The sequence below is a fragment of the Sturnus vulgaris genome, chromosome 9 (genome assembly GCF_052056855.1).
Source record: "Sturnus vulgaris isolate bStuVul1 chromosome 9, bStuVul1.hap1, whole genome shotgun sequence".
NCBI lineage: Eukaryota > Metazoa > Chordata > Aves > Passeriformes > Sturnidae > Sturnus > Sturnus vulgaris.
In genome coordinates this window covers 10,187,856-10,213,364 of record NC_142251.1, presented here as the reverse complement: position 1 = coordinate 10,213,364, position 25,509 = coordinate 10,187,856, and the positions used below count along the sequence as shown (strand labels likewise).

General features: G+C 43.9%; 2 protein-coding genes, 1 long non-coding RNA gene and 3 other non-coding genes across 9 annotated transcripts in view; 4 read left to right on the top strand and 2 right to left on the bottom strand.

The window, feature by feature from the left end:
* Positions 1-1,424: 1,424 nt before the first annotated feature.
* RPS8 (ribosomal protein S8) overlaps positions 1,425-25,509 on the top strand; it is a 31,586-nt gene continuing 7,501 nt past the window's right edge. The window contains exons 1-2 of the mRNA XM_088169533.1: positions 1,425-2,009; positions 3,416-3,498. The gene's annotated coding sequence lies outside the window, so the exon portion shown is untranslated. The remainder of the gene's footprint in view (positions 2,010-3,415; positions 3,499-25,509) is intronic.
* Positions 1,696-4,695, bottom strand: LOC148222807 (uncharacterized). Its single transcript, XR_015805246.1, has 2 exons — positions 3,658-4,695; positions 1,696-2,130 (listed from the first exon to the last, which is right to left on the bottom strand). It is a non-coding gene; the product is annotated as an uncharacterized LOC148222807 (long non-coding RNA).
* LOC148222808 (U5 spliceosomal RNA) lies at positions 3,867-3,981 on the top strand. Its single transcript, XR_015805563.1, has one exon. It is a non-coding gene; the product is annotated as a U5 spliceosomal RNA (small nuclear RNA).
* On the top strand, positions 4,913-5,026 carry LOC148222806 (U5 spliceosomal RNA). The gene has a single exon (XR_015805560.1). It is a non-coding gene; the product is annotated as a U5 spliceosomal RNA (small nuclear RNA).
* LOC148222805 (U5 spliceosomal RNA) lies at positions 5,473-5,587 on the top strand. Its single transcript, XR_015805581.1, has one exon. It is a non-coding gene; the product is annotated as a U5 spliceosomal RNA (small nuclear RNA).
* On the bottom strand, positions 8,249-25,431 carry KIF2C (kinesin family member 2C). Of its 4 annotated transcripts, XM_014872093.2 has the most exons (22): positions 25,287-25,414; positions 25,091-25,185; positions 23,228-23,329; positions 22,946-22,994; positions 21,177-21,218; positions 20,194-20,313; positions 19,350-19,466; positions 18,856-18,956; positions 18,506-18,601; positions 17,541-17,595; positions 17,295-17,457; positions 16,925-17,015; positions 15,347-15,410; positions 14,159-14,250; positions 13,775-13,917; positions 12,159-12,363; positions 11,577-11,687; positions 10,983-11,050; positions 9,645-9,747; positions 9,451-9,567; positions 8,967-9,093; positions 8,249-8,776 (listed from the first exon to the last, which is right to left on the bottom strand). In XM_014872093.2, exons 1-22 carry the CDS (start codon positions 25,348-25,350, stop codon positions 8,700-8,702), a joined length of 2,202 nt encoding a protein of 733 aa, XP_014727579.1. In that variant the 5' UTR covers positions 25,351-25,414; the 3' UTR covers positions 8,249-8,699. The 4 variants fall into 4 exon arrangements, with proteins under 4 accessions (XP_014727579.1, XP_014727580.1, XP_088025656.1 ...); XM_014872094.2 differs by lacking the exon at positions 21,177-21,218 and having other exon boundaries at positions 25,287-25,431; XM_088169530.1 differs by lacking the exon at positions 19,350-19,466.

Genomic DNA, 25,509 nt, shown 5'->3' with positions numbered 1-25,509 from the left:
GCCAGCTTTTTGAAGACTTTACTTGTTTGTTTTTAGGCACTGAGATACGTGCTTACATCTTAGTCGCTTTCAGTCTGGTTCAGTTGATAGGAGTAGAAAGTTAATTTTGAGTAGCTATCTTGGGGATACTTTGGAACTGATTTGAATTTTGCTCCAGATACCAGGAGAAAAGGCTTAAGAACTTTGTAGGTAGGAAATTGGTAATCTTGATTATTTGTATTACATTGAAAAGATTTCTTATTCTGAAACACGACTATTTATGTAATTTTAACTCTTTTTCTCCATAAACCTCACTTAAATAAAACCTAAAATGGTGCTTCTGTTAGGTAAGAAGTCCAAGAAGTTTATTAGACAAGGTGTGAATTCATTTCTTATCCTTAGGCATGTTGATACAGCTTGGTATAGGAGAGGACACCTGTGTTAATGCCACTGTTTGTGACTTTATCCCTCTTTCTGGGCACAGATCCTGGTGTTTAACTGCGAGGCTCCTTGAGACTGGTCAGTGTCCTCCAGCCAAAAGCATGCACTGCTGTGGGATTGCCACACAAATGGAGAGCTTTGTCCCTGACATTCCATCTCCCTTACTAAGTGCACCTTCACTTTTGTCAAGCTGCACTAGGGGATATCATACTGAGCCAAAAGTGTGCCAAATACACTTGGAAAAATGTAGATTTCTTTATTTAATACCTGTGTGAAGAAATAGAAGGAATTGCAGACAAAGGATGTTTCTGGAGCTTCTGTCTTCTTGCTCATAGCTCTTATCATTTAGCTTTTCTTAGATTGTTTAAAAACATGCCAGGAAAATTAGATAAGGAAAAAACAGAGCAAGTGTCTGTCATGCTAAAGGGTGCCAAAGCACTTTCTCACTGCCAAGACCCAGCACATGTTCCTGAGATGGATGTGGGCCCAGTCCAAATGGCTGTTGTTCCAGCACGTGAGTGAGGGCTGTGCTGCTGTGTTAACAGGCATTTATAGCCCCCTTGACCCTGTCACCCCCCATAAATCCATACCAATTTCTGCTCTCATTTCACTCTATTTATTCCCTGGCAGGTCAGATATGAGATGCAGTGTTCATATCATGAGGCTAGTGAGAAACAGGGCTTGGGTAATGGGTAACATCAAAATGACTTTATTAGCAGAGCAAAGAAGAGAGCTCCTGTGGTGAAACCACCTGCCCAGGAAAATAATCTCAAGTCTGTCACAGATTCATTGTGCAGCTTCAGACATACCAGGAACTCTCCTTTTGATGGTTTTCCTATCTATGAATTAAGAGAAAATTATTTTAATATAATAATTAAAGATTAAATAGTTACTAAGTGCTTTAATATTATTTATCAGAGATTTTAAATGTGATTTTAGTGGTAATTCATTAGTACAGTCTTTCTTCATAGACCTTTTTAAACTTCTTTCTCATTTTTCTCTAGGCAAAAGAGATCATGACATCTGTCAAAGAGCCAGAAGCCATTAGCCATCACGGTTTTACTGCAGGAATGGGATAGTGCCCACAAAGTTGCTCAAAGTTGCATCCTGAACAGCTTATTAAAAGCAAGGCAGAACCAGAGATGGAGCTGGAGTTCCCAGGGAGCCAGCTGGTTTCTCGCTCACCTAACAGTGTGGCTCAGGATGATGCATCTATTTCCTTGGACAGCTGGAGGGGTTGTGTGGTACTGAGATGGAAAGAATGGACAAATTCTCTACAGAAAATTTGTTTAACGAATAAGCTTTTGTACAGAGACATCCACATCCAGCCACATTCTGCAGGTTTAAAAAACAATCTGGCTATCAAAAGATGGAACGGAAGGGAAAGCCATGTAACCCATCTTTCAAGAACCTAGAATTAGTGTTTTTCTCACATTTGGATGAGTGTGCTGTCTCTGCCTGACTGTAAAAGAATGGTCCATGCTCTTCTGCAGAGACAGTATCCAGTTCAGACCTCTACCCACTGCAGTGAGATGGGACGTAATGGCTCCCAGGAGACAGCATGCTGGCAGAGGAAGATGGGCTCCAAGGCAAGTGACGTTTCTGGCCTTGTTCCCCTTATTCTTGCAGTCTTGTTGCCACAGATACCTTACCGAATTTCTGGAGATCAGAGGTGTCTTGATTCCTCTGGAAATACTAGGGCTGAACCACCTGAAAGAAGAGGACAAAAGAGTGTGTAAAGTTGCTGTTGTGCACTGGAGACACTGGCAGGGAGTATAAGGAGCTCATTTGTGAAAGCTGTGGTACGCAGCATGTCCATTTGTGCTTTGTCCTGATTCAAGCAAGGATGTTCTCCCTGACCTCTGGCCCCTGGGGCTGCTTGCTGCACTGAGCCATTGCCTTCCCTCTGCCTGCTGATGGCAGATCCAGCAGTGCTGCTCTGGTTGGAAGGAGTTCAGAGTCTCAGCTATTGTTGAGACTCTGTTGCATTTCATCCCCTCTCATTTCTTAACAAGCTCACTTTCTTCACAGTCATTTTGGTGTGATATTGCTGCCTTGCTGGTTGCAATTCCTCCTGTTAAAACCACAAAACAGTTTCCATCCTTACCTGCAGCATTCACCTACTGCAAACTTTCCCAGAGTTCCTCTCTGGGGTAGGAGAGTTTTGTAGTTTGTATCTTTTAAAAGCATTACAAATTTCCCCCCCCCCCCCCCCCCCCCCTTTTTTCCTCCTGGGTAGTGCAAGTCAAACCCAGTTAGTTCTGTAGTTCAGAGGACATTCTTAGAGGCCATGGGGTGATATATGCCATCTTAGTTTCCTCCAAGAGAGACAAAGCAGCAGGCTCAGTAGCGGGATCTGTAGCAACTCTGTTGGTATGCCACTGTCAGATTCTGTTTCTGTAAAGGGCCTTCCTTGGCTACTTACTCCATTTTGCTAACTGGTTGAGAATTTTGCTAACTGATTTTCTAGCTGTGACTCCTGATAAAGAAATTTCGTCCTGATTGAGCCACACTTCCAGTCGGATGCAGTACTGGGTTCTCTGAGTGACAGTGAAACAGCTGAGATGGCTGATCCAGGCTCATCCAGCACACAAGTTGGCATCTCTGCTCTTGCACAAGAGTGCAAGCCCTGGCCAAGTTCTTAAATGCCTCCAACTCAGCAGAAGGTCAAAAAGATGCACAGGTTCTGCTGGACTCTTTGGGCCACAGCAGTCCCAAATACCAGAGCCAAGATTCCCAAGGCTTCGAAGCTGTGCTGTTGTGTACTTTCCCCAGGCCCAGCACAGGGCTCTGCAGACACTCGGGGTCATGCAGGTGAGGGGTGGGCCTTGCTGGGGGCAACAGGCAGTGTTACCACCTGTGTCCATCTCTACTCAGGCAGGAGCTGTCTGTCTTCTTGCCATTGTGGCTGCACTGGGTAGCCCGACTGCCTGGAAGAGAACAATCTGGAGAACTGTGTGAAGACTGTCCCTGTCACTCTGCCCTTTTCCCCCAGGATATGATGGGAGACGTGCCCTGCGTGTTCATGGAGCCCATGCTGGGCGTGCTGTGCTGTATACCTGGAGGTCCAGTACAAAGGTAGGAACACCCTGAGCGGTATGGGGCTAGCTTGGGCACGTGTGCCGGGGGCGAAGGGCAGGCACAGGAAGTCTCGGTCGAGCGATCCTGCCTGGCTGTGACCGATACGGGGCCAGGCGGGGATGAGCGCCGTATTAGTAGTCAGGATAATTTGCATACCCAGGATGCACCGCGCGGGGTGCCGCAGACACGGCAAAGTTCGGGCCGCCGCTCCCCGGAACCGCCGGTCCGGTGCAAGAACGGGCTCTGTCCACTGCCGGGGTGAAAGGGATGGGGCAGCAGAGGGTCCAACCTGGGGACAACCGGCGTCGCTGTATCGTTAGGAGCGACAGCCATGGATCGGTAGCTGCCGAGGGGTGTCTGCTAGTATACTCTGGTTTCTCTTCAGATCGTATAAATCTTTCGCCTTTTACTAAAGATTTCCGTGGAGAGGAACAGGCACGAGTGTCGAGAAATTTTTTGAGGCTCCATTTCGGTGGAGCTATCCCTAAGATGGTTAAAAATAGATTGAGCGAGTCTTACAAATAAGCTTGATGAAGTGCTCCCGTCGCAATATTGTGTCAAGGTGGTTTCCGGATATGTGTGCGGTGTTCCAGCAGGCTGGAAGTGCAGCCTGCTCCCGCCCGATTGCCGGCAACACTAGGCCATTCTTTTACGGGTCCATCCGCACCGCCGCTACCCCCGCCGAGGCGGCCGCATCGCTGCCCTTGTTTGGTCGGCAGATGCGCGATGACAGGGCGGCGCTCGGGCAACTCCTCCTCCCGGCCCAGGCGATGCAGCCGAGGAGCTGCGTGCCGGCGATTCGGGTTCCGGGAAAAAGGAGAGTCGGGAGACGTGGCCGGCAGTCCCGGGCACTCCAGCCCCCCCAGGAGGATAGGAGAGGTGTTGGCGCCTGCCCGGAGCTCAGCATCATGCTTGGGGCCCCTAACCCAAGCCCCCTCGCTGTCGAGCTCCGGTCCGTGGCGGCGGTGTACGGTGGCCTTTCTCGGAGCCGACTTTTTGTCTCTGCGAGGTAGTGCTCGTGGCGACGATGCGACCAGACCCGAGAGCCGCAGCGTCCCCGTTCAGTTCCGCTGGCTTTGTGCCCAGCTGCCCCGCCCCGCTCCCCCCACCCCGGCAGGAAGGCAGGAAGCACCGGCCTTGGGGGGGGCGCGCCGCCTCCTCCGCCTGGTGTGATCAGCATACCCGGGATGCAGTGCGGGCAGCGCCGGGCCGGGCCAGCCGAGCGCCACCGCTCCGAGCTGGAGCGGCCCTGGAGTCGGGCCAGCCGGGCTGTGGTACCGGCAGGGGGCTGGTGCCTAGCCGGGTGAGGCGTTGGAAGGAGTGGGAAGCAGGGAATCGAATTGAGTGAGGGTCGCCGTGTCCTATGGGGAAGCTGCGGGGAGTCGGAATATGTCCGGGGAAATGTGGCCGTATACTCTGGTTTCTCTTCAGATCGTATAAATCTTTCGCCTTTTACTAAAGATTTCCGTGGAGAGGAACAGCTACGAGTTTTAATAGAATTTTTGTGGCTCCATTGCGGTGGAGCTAATTTTTTATGGTTAAAGAAAGAACGAATCATGAGAGTGTATTAGGTTGGGGTGCTAGCAATGAATTGCGGCAAGGGGGAATATCAGCGGTCAGCGCGTTTCGGATGGGAGGAATAATGTATCTGCTGCGGCACTGATGTCACCGAAACTAGCTTGCCCCGCCCATTCGCGCTGTCGGCTCCTCCTACTCATTACCGATGCCCCGTTACCGGGCTGATTTGCATGCCCAGAATGCTCCGCGGCCTCTCTGCTGTCCGGCACCGCGGCCGCTGTCCCGTCCGGGCTGTGGGGGCTGTCCGGCGTGTGCTTCCCGCGGGGCCGGGCTGGGGATGCGGGGTCGGGCCGGCCGGGGATGCGGGGCCGGGAACGGCGGGCAGGTGGGCATCGCCCTCACTCATGTGGGGTGGAGCAGACGGTGGCTTCGTCAGGTAGAACGGTAGCGCTTATACTCTGGTTTCTCTTCAGATCGTATAAATCTTTCGCCTTTTACTAAAGATTTCCGTGGAGAGGAACAACTACGAGTGTCGATAAATTTTTTGAGGCTCCCCTTCGGGGGAGCTACATTTTCTGAAGTAAAAAACAGATTAAAAATCAACGCAATTAAATCAACCAGTCCGGGTTTTTTCAAGGGTCGTTACAATTTGTCGGCTGTTCGCTTTTTGGCCGGACTAACAAAGGTACGAGCGCTGGCCAGGGTCCCCGAGTGATCCTCGAGAGCGACGAGCAGGATCTTTTACTCAGGGTCCGCCATCTCCTGCAGGGCTCAGCCGTCACCTTGACAGGTAGGGGAAGTGGAGGGGGCTGTCCCCTGAGGCGAGGGCTGCAGCAGCAAGGGCTGCCCGGGTCCAGGCGGGGCTTGCCTGCAGCACTAATGTTACCCTGCAGGCCTCCAGAGAAGGGTGAGAATGGTGAACAGCGCTGGGTGTTTCCTGTCCCGGCTCAGCAGTGCAGGCCACAGTAAGCTCAGGCTGTGTGAGCTGTAGAATGTGCATAGATAAGATTACATAGATTATATGTAGCCACAGTGTTCCCTGAAAAACGACATCCATCTCATCCTAGCAGTGTAACTCCACCTCTAACACCTTAGAAGTGTTTCAAAGCGTTATTCTTCCTAATGGTCCACATAGAGCCACACTTTAGCTGAGAGACTATGTGTAACAGGCAGATGCCACAAAAACCATTCGGTGAGAAACTGGAGCAGAAGTTACAGGACCATAAAAAGAACCTTAGAGAAGCAGCATCCTTTTAGTAGGAAAGACAGGGACATGTCCCTCCCAGGAAAGATTCACCCCTTCAGCTCGGGCACTACTCACTGCTGAGTATCCCAGCTCTCTCAAGTTTCCAGCCTGAAGCTGGTTGGAGATAGGTGTGTTTGGGAAATAAGGCAGAGTCAGTGCCTGCAGGTAGAAGTGTTCAGGCTGTCCCTGCTACTGGCACTAGAGCTGGCTTGAAGTTTTATTTATAGAGATGTGAAATCTGCACTGGCCTTGTGTATTATCACCCTTAGCTGAGCCTGGAAGCCATGTATGTCCTGCACAGGGCTGAAGGGGGCTGCAGTGCTCATGGCCACGCAGCTAGGAGCCACAGCCAGCAGTAAAACACCCTTTTAAAACATCAGCCACCCACTGCCTATGATTGACTGCACCATCCTTAATGAAATTCAGCCATTTGCACTAAAATCATTTCATTCTATATGAATTTCCTGCAGCGTCCACAAGATAGTGCTGTCAGAACAGCTTTTCTGCAAAAGCAGATGACAGAAAATGCTTGGTGGGTAGGGAGGCAAACGTGAGGAATTTTCCAGTGACATCCTCACAGAAGTCAGGGTGGTGATGTTTGAGTCCTAGGGTCTTTATGGTCACACAAGAGACTTGCCAAACTTTAATATACACCAGGAAGCTCTTGCTGATCATTAAACAGTTAGCTCTCAGCAAGCCCCAGTAGTAAATTATTATTAATCCATGCACAGCTGAATATTTTTTGTTTATTTTGACACTCTCTTGTCTGTGGTGCTACTAAGGCAGGACAGGAACACAGCATTTTCCATTGAGATTGCACCAAGAGGCACAGATTCAGGTCATTGTGTGGTTCTTCCCCCTTCCAGGGTAGAAGCTGATGGCCTGCAGATCAGATCTCTGGCTCTTAAGGCAGATATAGGGAAAATAAGCAATATTAGGTCCACAGAGGGAAGGCAGTAAGCAATACTGTATTCCTTGCACAGGGAAAGGCTGGATAATCCAAAACCACTAACACCTGAAGTGGAAAGGTTTGTCTTGCTTTTGTCCAGACTTAGTAGGGCACAACAGCCCTTTTATCTGGCTATGCCATCTTAGTATGATGCAGTCAGAGCTCAGGTCCAAGTCAGCTTTCACAGTTCAGAAACCCTCAGAGTGCTCAGCCCCACTCTGATCCCAGAACCTAAACTGTTGAGCACAAAGTGCCCCATCTGCAGAGGAGGAGTGTGCCTCAGTTGAAGTATCCCTTCTTTAAGTACTTGTGACTAATGTTTGCTCACATCCCTCAAAGATCCCTAACTCTTTTGCTGTTTTTTCCAGGCCAGCCCTGAAACAGAGTACACAATTGATCCAGTCCAGGCTGAATAACTGGCCTCCAATATAGTTGGCATCTCCAGACACAGAACAAGGATGCAGTCCACAGATGGCAGGTGCAGAGCTAGGAGGGGCTTGTCGCTTAAATTACACCCTTGACTTTCAGAGGGAGCAGGTAGCTGGAAGAAAAGAGGGATTAATGGTAGAAGGGTCGCTTTGTGATCTGATGTTTGCATAGCTGCATCCTGTGTTGCTGAGCCTAGAGCTCACACAACTATTTCATGCTTTTGAAGACAAATGCTGAACTGAGCTGAATAAATAAAAGACCAGGCATCAGCACATGCCTTACAACTGTTCCTCCCCTAACCTGCTGTTTCCCAGAGGAAGAATCTGCAGGGCAATCTGGACCCAGGCTGCACACAAGGGCCATGGCAGCAGACAGCTACACCTAAGCCAGCTTTCCCCATTAGGGGATCCCAGCAGCATCTCAAAATTAAGAGACAAAATATATTTTGAGTGTTTTTTATGTAAACATTACAACTATAAAGACTTTGAAAAGAAAGTTCTTCCAAGAAATCAGCCTCCCTACCAACAACCAAACCAGCTGGTCTTTAGGAGGGGTTAAACTTTACCAAAATCAGCAAGAAATATTTTTTTATAGGACAGATAAGATAATGAGATCCAACAACATTTATTTATTCAACTTCTTAAAATACTGGTTTTTACAATCACAAAGTCCATTTTCTTTCTAGAAAAGCAAAACTTGCAACAGTTTTGCAATGTTTTGAGCACATCTGGAAAAGGTTATGTACTGTACATGTGTATTTAGTTTTCTTAGGGGAGACCACTGTCACCAGCAAAGGGCCAAATGCCAGATATCTCAGGCAGAGACTGCAGACTCTCAGGCCCCCTGTCCAAGCCCTGCAGTGGATGCATTTTAGCACTTTGCTGAGTACCCTGATACAGGCTATGAAGAAAAGGCTGCTGTGTCCACTGCCCTTGGGCATGTGACCTGCAGAAACCCTACCACATTTAAAACAGGAGTGATACAAACCACTGACGAACATGCAAGACAAGACAAGTGCATGCAAGATTGCTTGTGAACCAGGTTTTGCTGTAATGACTAAGGCCTCTGCCAGCTTATCTGCTTGCTGGCTTGCTCCTCCAGTTGCATGGCAGTTCCCAGGGCATCCAATGTTTCTGTAAGAAAGGTAAGAGCAACAGGGTGACTGATCTGGAAGCTGAACTCTTCAGCCCAGCTGTCGCTCTCAGCAGACGTCAGAGCTATGCAGGACTGGGTGCTCAAGCTCCCACAGGTATGTTCGTGCTACTTTCAGGTCTTTGGAAAAGCATTAGTGACAGTGCTAGTCAGATACAGGCTCTAACATACCTCTGACACTGAGGAAATTTCTTGAGCTGTCCTCTATGAAGTACTTAGCTCTGTTCACAAAGGTCTCAAGATCATAATCTGGTTTCTCTGTGATTCCCAAGAGGTAGTCAAGTTCAGTAGTCATTCTCTGTATTTACAAGAGTAACAGTGATGAGAAATGGACTTTCTGGAAATTCAATTAGTTTCTTCAAATCTGGCAGTCTAATCATAGCTGAGCTTCTACAGACCAGGAGCAGTTAGTGCTCATTGGCAGCAAGTAGAGGTTGCTATTTGGAAGAGAAAGGGAAGTGGCAAAAGCACTGAAATGCCCCAGCTTAACCAGCTGAGCCAGAAAATACAAGAAAAAGTTGGCAGTGAGGAAAAAGTAACACCACTGGTACAACATCTTGCATTGCTGCCTCCCCAGCAGCATTTGGCTCAGACAAAGCAAGCAGCTATCAACATATAGAAGGTGGCCTGGGCTAGGTTTGCTGCTTCCCCATACCTGTCTCAGTTCTTTGAGCTGTTCTACAACCTTCTCCTCCCGTTCACTAATTTGAGTCATAACTTCTCGATAGCTGAACATGTGGGGAGAGAGTTCTTCCTCCTCATCCTTGGAGAACTGCAAGAAACAGCCCAGGTAAGAACGGCAAGTTGTTCCCAGCTTTCAGTTCTGTTTAGCCCACTGCACACACATACATTGAATTGAGGATCTGAGCATTCTGTACTGGTCTCAGCCTCCTCAGTCTCCATCTGACTCTGAGTTTCACCACCTCCTTCATGAGGGCTGAGCTCTTTCACTCTGCAACAAGAAGATTTGTCACTCATTCATCTTACATCAGTTTATTGGCTACAGCATCACAAAACAGCTACTGCAATCAATTAGTACTCAGCAGGAAACAATCAGTTACACTTTAAAAGTTACACAGTTACCATCCCCAGAACAGGCTTATGTGGGCAGAAACCCCTGAATACTGTGGGAAAGAAAGCCAGGAGATGTTGGCATTATGGAAACTTTCCTGTCTGGGCATCCAGGAGCCACTCTGGCAGTTACACTCACATCAGTTGAGCTGGGACTGAAATCTCTTCACAGCAGGTGGTACATACACCTTTATGTACACCTTTTACACAGGCCCTTAGGTATGTGTGCCTATGCTATAGCAAATATATTATAAAGGTTGTCTTAGATTCTTAAGTGTATTAAGTATTTTAAATTAAACTACGCCTGGAAGTGAGCTACTGTTGTGCTTATAGTAATTCAATAAAATCTTATGTTAAATTATTTAAGTTAAGCTATGGCTTAAGTGCAGTTAAAATCTTCAGGCCTAAACCATTAGTCAAGTTCAGGGCTATGTTTGACAAGGGTGTCACATGAATCTTGTGACTCAAGGTGAGGGTCACCATTTAGTCCTTTTCCATCCTTACCCTTTCTTTTTCTATCCTTACCTATTTTTCCATTCCCCAGGCTTCAAGATAGATAATATTAAGACGATTTTAGTTTTAGATTGACTAAAATCAATCAATTTTCTTCTCTGTGTGCTTTAACCACCCAGTAAGTAGTAGAGTGAACCTCACCAACAAAATTTGTCATTCATTTAATTTTAAACTTGCTTTTGCTGCTGCCTTTGCCAATGATTCTTTGAGTGTACTAAAACACTCATTCATGACACACATTCTTAGCACATCCTTACAGATGGATCACAAAGTACTACAAAAAGTAAAAGGCATGGAGGTAACCATTCTGGACAGGGTAAACTCCCTACAATAACCAGGGCAGTCTGAAGTCTAGCATGAGAGGTGATTCTTTTGAGGAAAGGAGACATTACTCATAGTTTTACATCATCTCTATTATGTCTCACACAGAACACCCAGGTTAGTTTCATACGACAGCCCTAAGATACTTTGCTCCTAACAACCATCCTTCAAGTTGCCAATACAAACAATACAAGAGAACTTGAGGTTCCAAAGGTCAGAGTAAAAGCGGCTAAAACACCTTTTACAATAGGATTAGTATCCCCAGGTCAGAAAGGCCATTACCTGTCAGCATATCTCAGTGTGTTTAAGGTGTACTCACACGAACTCATGCCTGGAGAAATCATTGCTATCTGCAAACACAAAAGAAAACTTAGTGACTCCTATCTGATCTTTGCTTATTGATCTCACCACACAGCTGGGACATTCGAGGACAAAGGGCTGGAGTTGAGACAGCTAGGTACGTTTTTATTTATGGATTCTGTGGGACATGCCAGCATTCCTGTATCCAACTTTCCACTGTCTTTGTGTGCACCTGCTGTGCTCCACCATCCACAGAAAGCAAAGCCCTTTGAGAGCACACCAAGCTCTCTTGCAGAGATTCACAGATCTACAGATTTATTGTGTTAAAGAAGACTTCGACAGCCCTGCTTCTAATGCAACCAAGCATAACTCACCAATTTATCATCTCACTCACCATGGGCAAGCTTCCATGAGTAAGATATTTGGTTTTCTGGAGGGGTTTTTTGGTTGTTTTTTTTTTTTTAAAAAAAAAGATCTAAAGCTTCTGACTTAAAAACCCCCTTGTTCCAGAGGAACAAACAGCTCTTTGGTCGAATTCTAGAACCTAAGCCTTGTGTTTGACATGTGCATACTCACCATGCAGGTCCTTGAGTTTGCTCCTATGAAAGAGTCTCTTAGTACCTGCGTCAGCTTGCTCTCCCGAAAAGGCGTATGAGACTTGTTCTGCCCTAAAGCTCGGATGCACTCCTGTGAAAAGACAAGTCTTGTGAATGCAGTATTGGCACCTCTCTTCACACAGCTCTGCAAGCTATCAACCACCAATTGCTGGTAAACCCAACAGGCTGAAGAATGGTCACATATATTGCTCTAAGTTCCTCAGTCTTTAAAATATGCTCCAGGTACCTGACTGTCACAGGACAGTAGCCATCATATGTCACAAACCCACCTCCCTCCTGCCCCAAAAAAAAAAAATCAACTCGAATGAAGCTTGAAATCACTATACCAGTGTGTGGCCTGACAAGACTGCACTACTTTCCTGGAAACATTCTAAATAGAAGTATACTCTATTTTTAGATTGCTTACTAGGTTGCTCACATCCTAAACTAGTACTTTTTTGGTTGTTTTTTCCTTGTACTGGAAAGAAACAGAACAGATAACCCCAGAGTTGAACAGAATCCACATGTGGATTATCACTCTGCTTCAGGAGCTGTAGCTCACCTTCAAAGCCAGCAAGCTCTTATTGATTTCAGCACCTTCCATCCGTGTCTGCCGATCAGCACTAGATGTGTCTGCTCCCCTTTCATTTCCTGCCAGATCCACCAAGGAAAATTTGCCAATCATTTGTCCTCTTCGGCGCAGTATGATTTGGAAGCAGGCGTGTGACCGTGAAGAGCTGGCATTTGCAAAAGTCTGCCCAGATGTCCTACAGCAAAGATGCAAACAAGCCTTAGAAATGTGTCAAGGAAGTCAACAGGTCCTGACAGTACTAAGACGTGCAGCCAATTAACCTTCTGGGGTTTATCCCACACATTAATACTTTTAAGTTTGTGTGAATTACAGAATTGCTTCTGATATAAGAGCACAGAACTATTTGTTAAAAATACAAACCTGCACCCTGATTATAGAGATTTAAGACTATTTAAGCTGCCTGGCTCAACTCAGCAAGCCTACATTAGAATGCCTGAGCGCTAAAGCCTCACTTGCACTTGAGCTGGAAATCACACTTTCAGCACACCACATATTATTTTCCAAATGCATCTGCAATTATACTGTAAGCTCAGCCAAGCTTCCCACTAAACAGCATTAGCTGTGCTAGCACATTACAATCATGGTAAATCCCTTTCTCCAGCCAAGCTGGCTTGGCACTTCACCTCTGCTATGCAGCTGCACCTGCCCCATCACTGCAAGGCACAGAGTGACATCTTTTAATTTAAATCTCCCTGTGACCTTCACCATCATTTATTTCCTGCGAATGCTGGCAGGTTCACTGTTCCACCCACATCCCTACTACTGGGGAAAAAGGAGGGAGTAGCCTGAAATATAAAAACAGTTCACAATTAAATTGCCAGCCAAAAAGGATGCACAGAATGCTGAATAAGCTTTTAGGATGCGCATATTTGCCCACACAGTGCAGTAAAGAAGCCAAGGAGCTCTTACTTGCCTATGAACATTTCCATAGCAGTTGCAACTTCACTGAAGAGGATAACACTTGGTAATACAGATTTTAGCTCCCAATTAAAGATACCAGTATGATAGAGCTGCCCCTATTACAGCCTTTCCTACCAGGATGATGCACCAAGCCTACAGCTGTCCCTTGGCACCTGCTTTCAAGGATTCTTGAGACAAGATTATGGAACAACATGCAGTATTTTTGTTGCCGCTAGAATAGCTCATCTGGCCTGCAGTTAAACCAAACCATTTTTGTAACTATGGTTCATACCAGGTGCCATTCTTGATCTTACAAGCCCACAGGGAGCTACTTGTATTCCTGTAAACTAGCTGATCCTTCCAGAAAGCACCAAGGCAGCCATCTCCTCATGTGAATGGTTTCTCTTATTGGAGTTCCATGAGGACATATGAATGAGGAGCTCTGATGTTTTCTATGGAAGACAGGCTAAACCATCCCTTCTAATCCTTTGTTGTGTAACCACTTTCTGGTATTCATGCAGAGGTGCTGCTCAGTGCCTTTACTGGGAACACTTAACTTCCATTAAAAACTTCTGTTCAGCTTTTGTTTAAATCTCAAGGCACCAGCTACAGGCATCATATATGTTTTTCTAAACATGTAGATGCAACAGGACATGACTCCTCTTATAGGTTTTAAGTCACCAAACCTGCAGGCACTGCCAACTGTGATCATTCTGATGACATCCTCAGCACAGCCAACTGGTCTTTCTTGGAGACCAACAACCTGGACCTGTTGCTTGCCATCCTCCAGGACTCGAAGCTTGGCCTTCTTATTCAAGAGGTCAAACACCTATATTTAGGCAAAAAGATTGAAGCAAACCCGAACAAGGACTCCTTGTAAGTATTTTTCACTGTCTTTATACAAAGCTATATAGCAACAGCATCTTTAACATAGATTCAAATTCAATTCCAAATACAGCAATAAAACCAGAATACAAAGAACTATAGAAAGTATTAAGTTTGACCCAGCTATTTATGAAATATTCAACCAAAGAAATCACGTCAAGACCTAAAAATTTTAAAAGTCTTACTTTTCCATTGTATATTTCGAAGAAAGTCACATAGACGTCCAGATTCTGATTCCTGTACCTGGGCTGGTTTAGGAGGATGAAGACATCTCGTGCTAGTGAGGAAAAACAGAAGTTTAGTTAACTGGTTGCTACTTGATCTACTTTCAAACACTGCACAGCTATAAGGCAGTGTCTAGCACTGAGTGACAGTCGTCCAAACAAATGCTAATGATCAGTGCTGTGCTACCATCTGGAGAACAGATTCAGCAGCAGCCTTACCCAGGGACTGAAAGCAGGGAAATACAGGAGTTTCAACTGCTAATGCCACCCACAGACAACAATCCTTACTGCTCTGAGGGAACACTGGGATCCTCTATTGTTTTGGACAGGCCTGGAAAAATCATGTGTTTGTGTTTCAAGTGCTTCTTGCAAAAAGTCTAGAAAAACAGGCATCCTTGAACATCTGCACTTCTGATGTTTGGAGACAATATACCAGATTAGTTGACCCTGTGGCTGGATCCACTGCATCTTTTCACAATTAGGCTCCAAACTTTGAAACTGAGCTGAAAAGCAAAGACTCTTTCAGGACCAGTCATAACTATTTTTCAGAGATCAGCCAATAGTTGTTCCTAGCTCAGCTGCCTTGCTGCTGACTAGGTTCACACTGTGTCTTTCTAAAGGGAAGGTAAAGGTCAGGTTTTCATGGTACTTTCCAGGCATTATATGAAGGACGGGCTTCCATTTTCTGAAATAATTTTGGACATGCTGGGTTTTTTTGCATTTAAGGCTTATAGGAAGAAACACAATACATACATCCTTTCACATAACAAGTTTCATATCACAAATGGGTAGAGTTGTGTTGTACTCGGATGTCTGAGACAAAAGCAAAGCAGAAGAATCAAAATTAAATGGCTCTGCCCAGCAAATGCCTAATTAGAAAATGTGTCATTTCTTTGTACCAGAAACAAGTATCTTCTGGTGATTTCAGTATGGATGCAGACACTTACAGGCTAGAGAAAAAAATATTTTGTGAAATGAATGAAAAAAAAGAAATCATACTTCAGGTAAACACAAGGTCTTGTTATTGAAAACACAAATACTTTATCTTCTACTGGACCTGTTTAAAATAACTATACAAAACCAGATCTTATCTGGTTAAGAAAAACAAGCATTAATTTTATTTTTGTCTCTATAGAAGAATCAACTTACAGGCAAAAGCATATATGCCCTTTGAGGCATTCTGGGCTCTCCCAGAGAAGTCTCCACCCATAGTCTGTGAAGAGAAAAGGCCAGAGGTCAGGTATGGCACCAACAAGTCAGCCTATCGAATCTTAGTTCCAAAAACAGACTAGGAAGTTTCCATAGAAAAGCCCCAATGCCAGCAAGATTACTGCAACACAGTGCCAAGTTAGTTTGCAACTTCCCTATCAGTTTAGGGAGAAGATGTGGCCTACACAAAGCAGTGCAGCTGTAAGGCTCTGGGGTGCAGAGTCAAAGCAGTTGTTCCTCCAGCAGTTGTTCAGAGCAGACAATACCTTTAACTCCTTTGGCCAAAGGAGTATGGCCATCTTTAATCACAACAAAATTTTTAGTTAATGCTATCCTAATGACTTGCCCTACCACTGTTATTTAAAACACAGCTGAATCCCATGACATGTTCTCAATCTACCAGAGTTTAATGTGCAGCACTCCAGTCTCAAGGTACAGCTGTTGTCCCTGCACTAGTTCTGCCTTAAGACCAGGAAGGGAAAGCAACTTCACCTATGATTTTAGTGCATCACAGCTGTATTCCTGTAATGATGCTCAGGCAAGCAGGTTTCTCTGCCCTTTCCAGTACAATGAATGCAGCCCGTGTTCAAAGTTCTTTAAAGCTACAACTTTTTGTCTGGATTACTGGAAAAGATCTACAGCTCACTACATAACACTAAAGGTAAGAAATCCTGGCCTAAAACTTGCCTCTAACAGTGGATGACAGCAATGACTGTCTGAGTACTCAAAGCAGTGCATTAGCCCAGTCCAGTGCAGATCACTGTGGTTTGAAGTAAATGCTTCTTACAAAAGAGGACAGCACATCTGACTCCACTATCATGCTGTGAGGATTCTTCTCCATAGTTCCCAGAAGAAGAAAGTTAAAGACAACACAGCTGTTGAAAATTTAGAGCAAGCTTTCTCTTTTGAGACAAAAGAATTTTCATAACTCTTGAAGCTGCAACTGTTAGACTGGAGTGGTTAGAAAGCAAACACACTAACTCAGCCACTTCACAAACAAAACCAGATCACTTAAATATTTATGTGCATCAAGAGGCTTATTCTTATATAATTGCCGAATTCTTTGGAATCACTCCAAGCTCAAAGCACAAGACAGAACATAGCCTTTGTCAAAGATGCAGGTTAATAGCCCCATTTTACAGACAAGAGTTAAACAACAGGCATTTGAAGGAATAGCCATGCCTAAGACTGACATATCAGGACATCCTAAATCTTTGAAAAGATAGCTTCTCTTTTTTGTAAAGAGAAAAAAAAATATTTTTTTTCTAATTATTTTTTCTAAAAATATTTTTTCTAAATATTTTGAAAAGTCAGTACAATTTTCCTCACAACCTCAAAGGAAACCCACTAGTAAATAAAGCTACAGAAAAAGAGTTAACATCTTACAAAGTATTAGCTTTTGGACAATAAAACCAAGATCCAAACTTCTTACACAATCCTACTTATGCTCAAACATCAGTGAGCTTTGAATTACTTTGTCAAAGCTAGAAAAATTTGAGACCTTGGAGAAAAACTTACGTGTGTCTTGCCACTGCCTGTTTGGCCATATGCAAAGCATGTCGCCTTCCCACCCTCAAAGATGGTCTCTACAAGAGGTCTAGCAGTGAATCTGAATATTCAAAAGATAGAAAATAGTTAAAGCAAATATTTCATACACTGCTTCATCAGCATCAGTTTTAAAAAGAAAAGAAACTAAAAAAAAAGCAAGTGCTTAGGCAATCATCAAGATTATGCCAAAAATAAGCCTTAGACTTTTCAGTCCTTCAGCTTCCTCCAAAAAGGATTCTAATACTTATTTCAAGTAACAGTTTCTTTAAGTTTAGATGCCATCTAGCCAAAGCTCCACACTTTAATCTGAAAGTAATTTCCAGTGAACAGCAAGCATTACCTGTATACCATTTCATTTGAAGAAGTTTCATCAAATGAAAAGTCAAATCTAAATGTTTGGGTTTCAAGGTATTTTGTTAGGTCCACTTTCTGCTTTGGCTCATGCACCATCAGGACACACTTGCTTGGAACAGTAACCACATCACATTCCTTTTTTAGAAGTTCTGTTGACAGAAAAGACCTTCAGTTTTAATGAAAATTAACAAAGTCAAACTGTTCAAGATAGCTGTTTGGTCAGTACACTCACCTTGCCTATTGAGAGGGCGCTTTCTCACACAGACACAAATCCTGTGCTCTTCTATCTGAAAGAAAAGTAAGAAAATAAGTAATTATTTTCCAGTTATACTCACTCTTTACTACAGAGAGATCCAATGGTCCCTCACATCCATTTTTCTATATGCTGATCAGAGTTGCTTCTGAGCCAACCCACTCACGCAGGGAAGTCAGTCTTAAAGTGCATTCAGTGCAAAAGCAACACTACAAATAATTTACCTTTATGCAGCATTCTCCAACATATAAGGTGGAAATGCTTTCTAGCAAAATTTGTAATATCAATACTGAAGCTATGGTACAATAATTAACCAGGAAATTAATATTTCCATTTACCCCAGAGGTTCTTGGTGACTTGGGAGTTCTTTACTGATGCAGCAAGTTGAGCTATTTGTGCAGCACAGTTACAAATTAGATGAGCTGGGAAGTGCATATGCCATTAGGTGAGACAGAAGGCAAAGGTAACAAGCTTTTCTTCTGTCACAATATGTGCACAGGGGTTTTTTCATGGTTGAGGGTACTGACCAAGCCAGGGTTCTTTACTCCTCTCCTCTACTTCTACCACTCCACTTTCTGACCTATTTGAAATCAGTTAACATATTACTTACTTATATTAACATGTTCTGTACTAAGTCAGACCATTTTAAATTATACTTATTCCTACAACAATGGCTGTGTCACTTATAAACTGATGGTCACACATCGTTGCATGATAATTGTTGAACCACAGGCTCTTCACTAGTGACACAAGCAAAGTAAAACAAGACAGCCTTAAATAGGGAAGGCAAGTGACCTCACAGATATCGGCTTCCTCAAGTTTACAATATACTCAGAGGATTTTCAAGAGGCAGTGATGCACCAGCTGATTAAAGCCAACGTTTTCAGTACAAAATTGAGAAGTCTGTCCACAGGCTGCAGTTAGTAGCTTCAGTATTTACTTACTGGATCACTTATAGATATTGGCTGGCATTTTAAAGTTGCTCTGAATTCACTGATCATACGTGCAAACTCCCAGTTTGGATAGGTGCTGTCAAACTCCTGCATGGAAAAACCATGAATGTGAATGTAATTGATCTGTTACAGCAAAAAAGGCTCCAGAGCCTATTAAACAAGCAGCTGTATGAAATTCAAAGCATTTTATGAGATTCACAACTTCCTGAAACCCGAATCAATCCACCCTTATGTGCAGATTTCTAAGAACAAAGCCTGTCCAAAATATGTTTTGATTTCAACTATTGTAGTACAGGGTCCTGTAGAATTTCCCCTTACGGGTGTATTGTAGAGTACTCCACCTGCGCTCGTTTTAGCCTGATTTCACTAATTTGAACTCTCTTTTCTTCTCTCTTGTTTTTCATTTTCTCCATCTCTTTCACAATGTTAGATCTTCTTCGAACTAGATAAAATGAAAACAATTTCTTGGGTTAAAATTTCTTACTAGGTTTTAAGCACAAGACAAATATTTCAACTTTTCCAGGCTGCTGATAGACTAGTTCATATAGGAGAATCACCTTCAGAAGGACAGCCATTAATTTTGTAGCACTTCCTTCCCAAACCAGATCTATCACAGAAACTGCCTCAAAAGTCATACTACCACCCTAAAGCAAAGGCAGCATTTGTGAGGCACTACAGAATAACAGAATTACACATCTGTAATAAAAAATTATCAAGATATTCTGTCTTGCTGCTAAAGCCACGTTTTCAAAGCTTTAGTCTCTGACACAAAGCAGCAATCACAGTGATTCACTGCTGACTGATCAGTCAGTCTTTATCCACTGCTCCCTGGTACCTGGGCTCTCTGAAGAGCTCGTTCTAGCAGCAGGCAGATGATTCTCTGTATTTCCATTTACACTTGACAGTGAGGCTTCTGGAACACAACCCAGCCTGCTACCCCTGGTTTGGCCAGCTGCAGAAAGAAGCCAGACCAAAACCAATAATTAGATTGCAAAGATCAAGAATAATTTTGTAACTTGTAAAGCCTCATAGACCACAGGCATTTCTCAACTCCTGCAGCAGGAGAGAAAGCTATCTAAAACCTGTGGTAAACTTTTAAGTCCTTTGCCAATCATCAACTTTTAAGCAATGCTGCAAATCAAGGCCAAAGCAACTAGACAAGAATTTACTATCAAGCCTCTTATTTTAGCATTTTTGTAGAAGTTAACATGCAAGACATGCCCTCAGCTATTCATGGGATAGTCTAGTAAAATAAATAACTAGAATTTTGTCATTCGAGGATGCTCAAGTTCTTGCTTTACTCAACCAGTATAGGTAAAACTACTACCAGTATAGTTACAGGATGTGTTGTCAATAGTGCTAAGGCACTTCTCTTCCCACTCTAGCCCTATGAATACCATTTTATGCCATTAAGGAAATGCCACATCCACCCAGCTTGCCCAACCACAGCTCTCTGGCTAAGAAAATACATCATTATGCACAACATTGTTTCCAAAGTCCTTTGGAAAACACTGCAAGTTGGAGCCCTGGATATTTGCATAGTGGCAGACCTCTAGGTCTCTCATTTTATCTATGAAAGAGTTCAGGTTGCTCTCCCACTGGGATAATTGAATAATTAAATGCACACAAAGTGAAAATTGTTTCACATTAAGAATTCATTTGGACATTTCTCCACTTACCAAGATTTGACGAATATCTTCTGGTTTGCAAAGAAGTGCAGGGATCTACTGCCATCTCATCTTCCTGGAGGGTGCCCTGGGATTCTGTGATAGCATACATCCTGGAACGGCCACGCACAGCTTTGGAAACAGGAATCCAAGGACACTCAGACACTTGAAGTTAATCAATTGCTCACATAATACAGAACAGTGGAGAACAAGGTATGGTTATAAGGATCTTTTCCATTAGTAAAGTGCAGGACAAAGCAATGCAAGTGGGTGAAAAGTGATCAATAAAGCCACTACTACAGAAAAGTAAACAGTTCATTCCAGATTTGCAATTCCAGTGAATTTCTTTCAGATTCCACTAAGGATTCACATAAGGATATGATAGTTCCAGCACCTTAACACTTAATACCTAGGAAGGAGGAAGTTTCAAGAAAGAACACTAAATCCTCTGAAACTTCACACTTACAGGGCTGTATGAATTAACTCTTTGATGGTGACAAGGGTACAGCAGCCTGGCAACTGGCCATGGGCAGCACTGTGCCACCCACCATGAGGGCACCCACAAACAGACCATGTGTAGTACACAGTAGGCTGGGAGCTCCATGGCACTACATTCAGGTAAAAGACCCTATATAACCACAACAGCAAATCTTTGAAAAAGGTCCATTTGTAGGCAGTCTCCATTTTCACATGCCAAGGTATTTCTTTCACTGAGATCACATCCTTTGCAAAGCTTCCTAGGGGAAGGATTGGAATGTTTACCTCAATAGGTTTGTTTAAAAAAAAAAAAAGCAAATGTGATATGAAAAGAAGTGTGATATGCAAGCTAGAACTCCCTTCACCTCTCATGGCTAGCAATTATCAGAATTTATCCAGAATGAATCACTATTATTTCAAAGGACACCAAATCTGTTGGATACCAAGGGTTCATTGCAATTCTGAATCAAATTCCTTAGAACCATACCCAAAATTCATTGCTCCTGTTAACTCTTTACCTTGAATCTTCTGCTCATGTGCAGAGACATTAGATGTGACTGCTGCAATTTTAGAAACAAAAAGCATCAGTTTCATTATACTCAGAAAGGGCATTTTATTCCATTTTCTCTTGTCCCACATGCCCAGTCCTGATCTCATCTCACACTCAGCAGCACTGTTTCAATAAATGCTGGTGCTTCTGAACAGACAGATTAACTGGAAGATTCACTCCATCTAAATGGGTTTGATTTAAGTGATTCTTGTACGTGAGGATATTCAGAATCCTCAAAAATTCCTACTGATTCATGGGACTGAGACAATACCTATTTCTTAATAATCTATTTCTTAATTCTGAAAGCACTGCTTCTGCTTCTTTCCTGAATAAGATGGAGACAGACACCTGCTGATTTTCTTTAATTTGTTTAGTCTAAGAAGAAGTCTGAAGCCAAAGTTAGCTTTCTGATTGGTGCAGTGCAGAGCTTGCAACAGGATAGATGCTCTGATACTCCTGGGCTTTAGCTAGTTATAACAACAGAAATTACTTGATGAATATGAAAACACTGCTGCTCTTAAGCTCTGAGCAGGTCTTCAGGGACAAGACTGCCAGTAGGACAGGAAACAGGTATTTTAGATATGCAATTAGATTCTATGCTTCAGGAGAGCTGTGACCTCTGCAAGTACATCTTTCCATCAACCAGTGACTGGATTAAAACATCTTGTGTTTTCCAGCTGGCTATCCAGTTCTATTAACCTATATATATAGATAGTCATGACTTTACCACATCATTTTGCTTGTCAGTTCAAAATTTATGGAGTTCTCTGAATTTGAGAAAAATCAGGATACTCTAGTACAGAACAACTCCTGCCTCTCTGATGCCATGGAATTTGTACTGTTGTCTTCTGGGACTAGCTTCCCTGCCTTGCATTGCATGCAACAGAAGAGGCCAGACAAGCCCAGATGTTTCGTTTACAGCTCAACTGAATGGAGAAGCATAAGTTTTGGCTAACTATGCACTTTAAAGAGAATCATTAAATTAGTAATCATTCAACCTCAGCATCATACAGTGTATTACAAATAGAACTGTAATGCTGCCATTTACAATTCAAAGAGCCTAAAGAGACAGCTAATAAAGCTAAGAGAAGGTAGAAAAATGGGCCTTTTCTAACTCCTGACACCTCAGGAAGAACAATTTCTTAGCAATCTCACAGTGACATCTCTATCTACTCTTCTGGCTTTGCTCAACACATTGTACTGACGTGCAATCAGGGAGCTAGGCACACCAGCTGGCACTTTGGCTGCCTGCTCTGAAACGTCTGCAAGCATAGAGCTCTACTTATCGTCTAGGGAGACTACTTGATGAGGAGACATACATTTGTCACCACTATTTCTTTCTTGTCCTTTCCACTCTCATTCTGACACTCTTAATCTTAATAACTGCCACTTAACTTCTGTAGTTTGTGGCATTTGCAAACCTCCACATAGAACTTTAAAACTCACTGCAACAGCAACTGCCTAGCGACATTTAAAGCAGGGAATAGCTACAGCAATACTGCAGAAGAGAAGAACACCTCAACAAACGCCAGCTCACAGAGGCAGGACGGCAACCTAGGAGAGTTCATGCCCTAAGGAGCCCAAAACATTGGTGTGAGACAGTATCGTCTTCGTTAGTACTGCCTGAATGAGCAGCCTTATGATGCACTAAAGTACAATATTATGGCTACAATGAAAGACCAGCACAGTTCCACAAGGGCATAGCAGAGCAAAAAAAAACCACAAACATTTTCTCACCTTCCCGTGGAGCAGGAATTTTTGAAAGGGTTGTTCTGCGCTTCTGTTTCTGAAAAACAAGGAATGCTGTAAGCAATTGGAGTAAGCAGCAAACACCTAGCACTGCTCTTCAGGGCAACTCGATACAATAACAATTTCTGACCAAAGCCTAACTATGAGACAGAAAAGACAAATTAGAGATTTAAGATTAAGATTATATATTATTATTAAGATTGATGTTATATATCACAATACCTATGCATTAGTACCTTAGAAGAAACTAAAGTACTTTAAAGCACTTACCTGTAAAGTTACATTGTCTTGCAAAGGAACATTCTCTTTCACATCAGCAGGAGGTAGTTCTAATAATTCAGGATTTACTGCAATCACATCACTAATATCAACCTGCAAGAGGAAAGTTAGGATTTTACATAGTAGAATACTGCTGCTACCACTTAGAGTTTTTTTTCTAATCTGGACTTTCAGTGAAGTCAAACAAACTTGACTCACTGCCTGCCAAATGTTATGTTAAAATTGCTTGGAAGAGCAAAACAGTAATTCCTATTCCATTTGAACAATCTGGTACATTTAAATACACCAGACAAAATGTGCTAGTTAAGTCATTTACCCTCACCTGCCAAACACCACACAGCTCTGCAGGTGCCATAGAGCACTTCTGAAGAGAAGGGCAAAGCCCATTTGGCATCCCCTGCTCTAATCTCCCGCTACTAATCTTAGTAAATCTCAGCAGCTCTGTGACTTCTATGCTAGGAGAGCATTAAGTGTTTACTGTGTGATTGTGTTTACCAAAATAAATGTCAAAGAGTTGCTTAGACTCTGGGAAATGAAGGATTCAGCATTTAATCCATAACTTAATTCACCTGCATCTTCACTTGCTACTGTAAACGATTTCACCTGGGGCCAGCTATCACTTCCTGAGTGACCCTCATGTAGAATGATAATCCTGCCTTCACCTCATCATGGGGCACCTAACAAATGCAGGGATAGGGCAGAGCAAAAATATCACAACTCAGTCGCTGTTCTGTTTTTCAAAACTGTCCCCACCGAAGAAATTGAAAACACCTGTTCATACAAATTCCAGCAGCTTGCAATTCACCTAACAAGGCAACACAAGCACCCGCGGGGGAGTACTTGAGTTCTCAATTAACTTTGGAATTATTAAATAAGAGGCCACAAAACCAGAAAAAAGCAAGTAGAGGAATCTCTCTAAAATGTGTAAATACCACTTTCTAGCATAAAAAAAATAATCTATGAAATCTAATTCATAGGGAATTAGTGAGCAGCTAATTAGAAAGTGAATTAGCTCAGAAACAGGTAAGTAGACAATATAAGGGTGTGCAAGCACATGAATATTGCATATACATAAGCACATAAATTGCTGGATTTTGAAGTATCTTCCTAAAGATACTTCATCTTAACACATACATGCAATTTAGCCAACAATTACATCTGAATTTGTATATTTTTTATATTTGAAGGCAGCAGCCACACGCACAGAGTAAGAGTTGGTTTCAAACTACCAGCCAATGGCAACTTTTAAGATTCTCAGTGAAATCTAGAGTCTGCACATTTCTAAAGACACCAGCAGGACAAGTACATTTGCTGAGTATCAGAGTTTTTAAAGTACCAGGATTTCAGCTGCATCACCTTCAAATGCCCCTCTCTCCCATCCCATCTTACACTGTACTTATTTGATATTGGTGCAGAGATTCAGGAAACAAAACCCAGGCCTGTTAACACAACAGCTTATTAGTAACAGATTTTAAGGAAAGCCTGAAGGCCATAGCATAAGACATAGAAAACCAACAAACAGCCCAAAGAGCTAGAAAACTGGAATCTTGGAATCAGTCAACAGTGCGAGAGACTCAACACCTCCTTGATCCCTCTGAAAGGTAAAGGGTGCAGCTTTGGCACGGCAGCTCTCACACCTTACCTAGGCACATCTAAAGCACTGCATTTATTACACGTAACACAAGGAGAGCACGGAGCGAGCTGCAGCAGCGCAGGACAAGCATTGCCCGCCCAGCGGGGCAGAAGAGCAAGGCCGTTCCTGATGAGCCCCAGGCTTCCCGGGACTCATCCCGCCGGGGCCCGGGGCGTTGTAGCGCCCAGGGCAGGAAGGGGCCGCGAGCAGCCATCACTCACCTCCTTGCCTTTGGTGGCGCCGCCCTCAATCCACTCCACGGTCACGCAGGAGAGCTCCACGTTCACTACCTTCACGGTTGCCTTATGGATTGCACCTGGAAAAAGCCAGCGTTGAGCCCAAACCTGGCCGCCCCACGCCGCCGGGATTCCCGCGGGCGGCAGCAACCCTGCAGACTCCCCATACCCCACTCCTCACCGTTGCTCCGCTGGATGTTAATAACGGCGCCAGGATAGACATGGCGGTAGCGGCGGGAGTCCATGGCACGGGCAGAGGGACAGGAACCACGTCCCGCCCCAGCAGCGAAACACCCGCCCGGCAACCGCCACCGGTTTAAACCCCGCGCGCCGGCGTGCCGCAGGGCCTGCCGGGAGCCGCCGCGGGACTACATCTCCCGGCAGGCCGTGGGAGGATCTGTCGG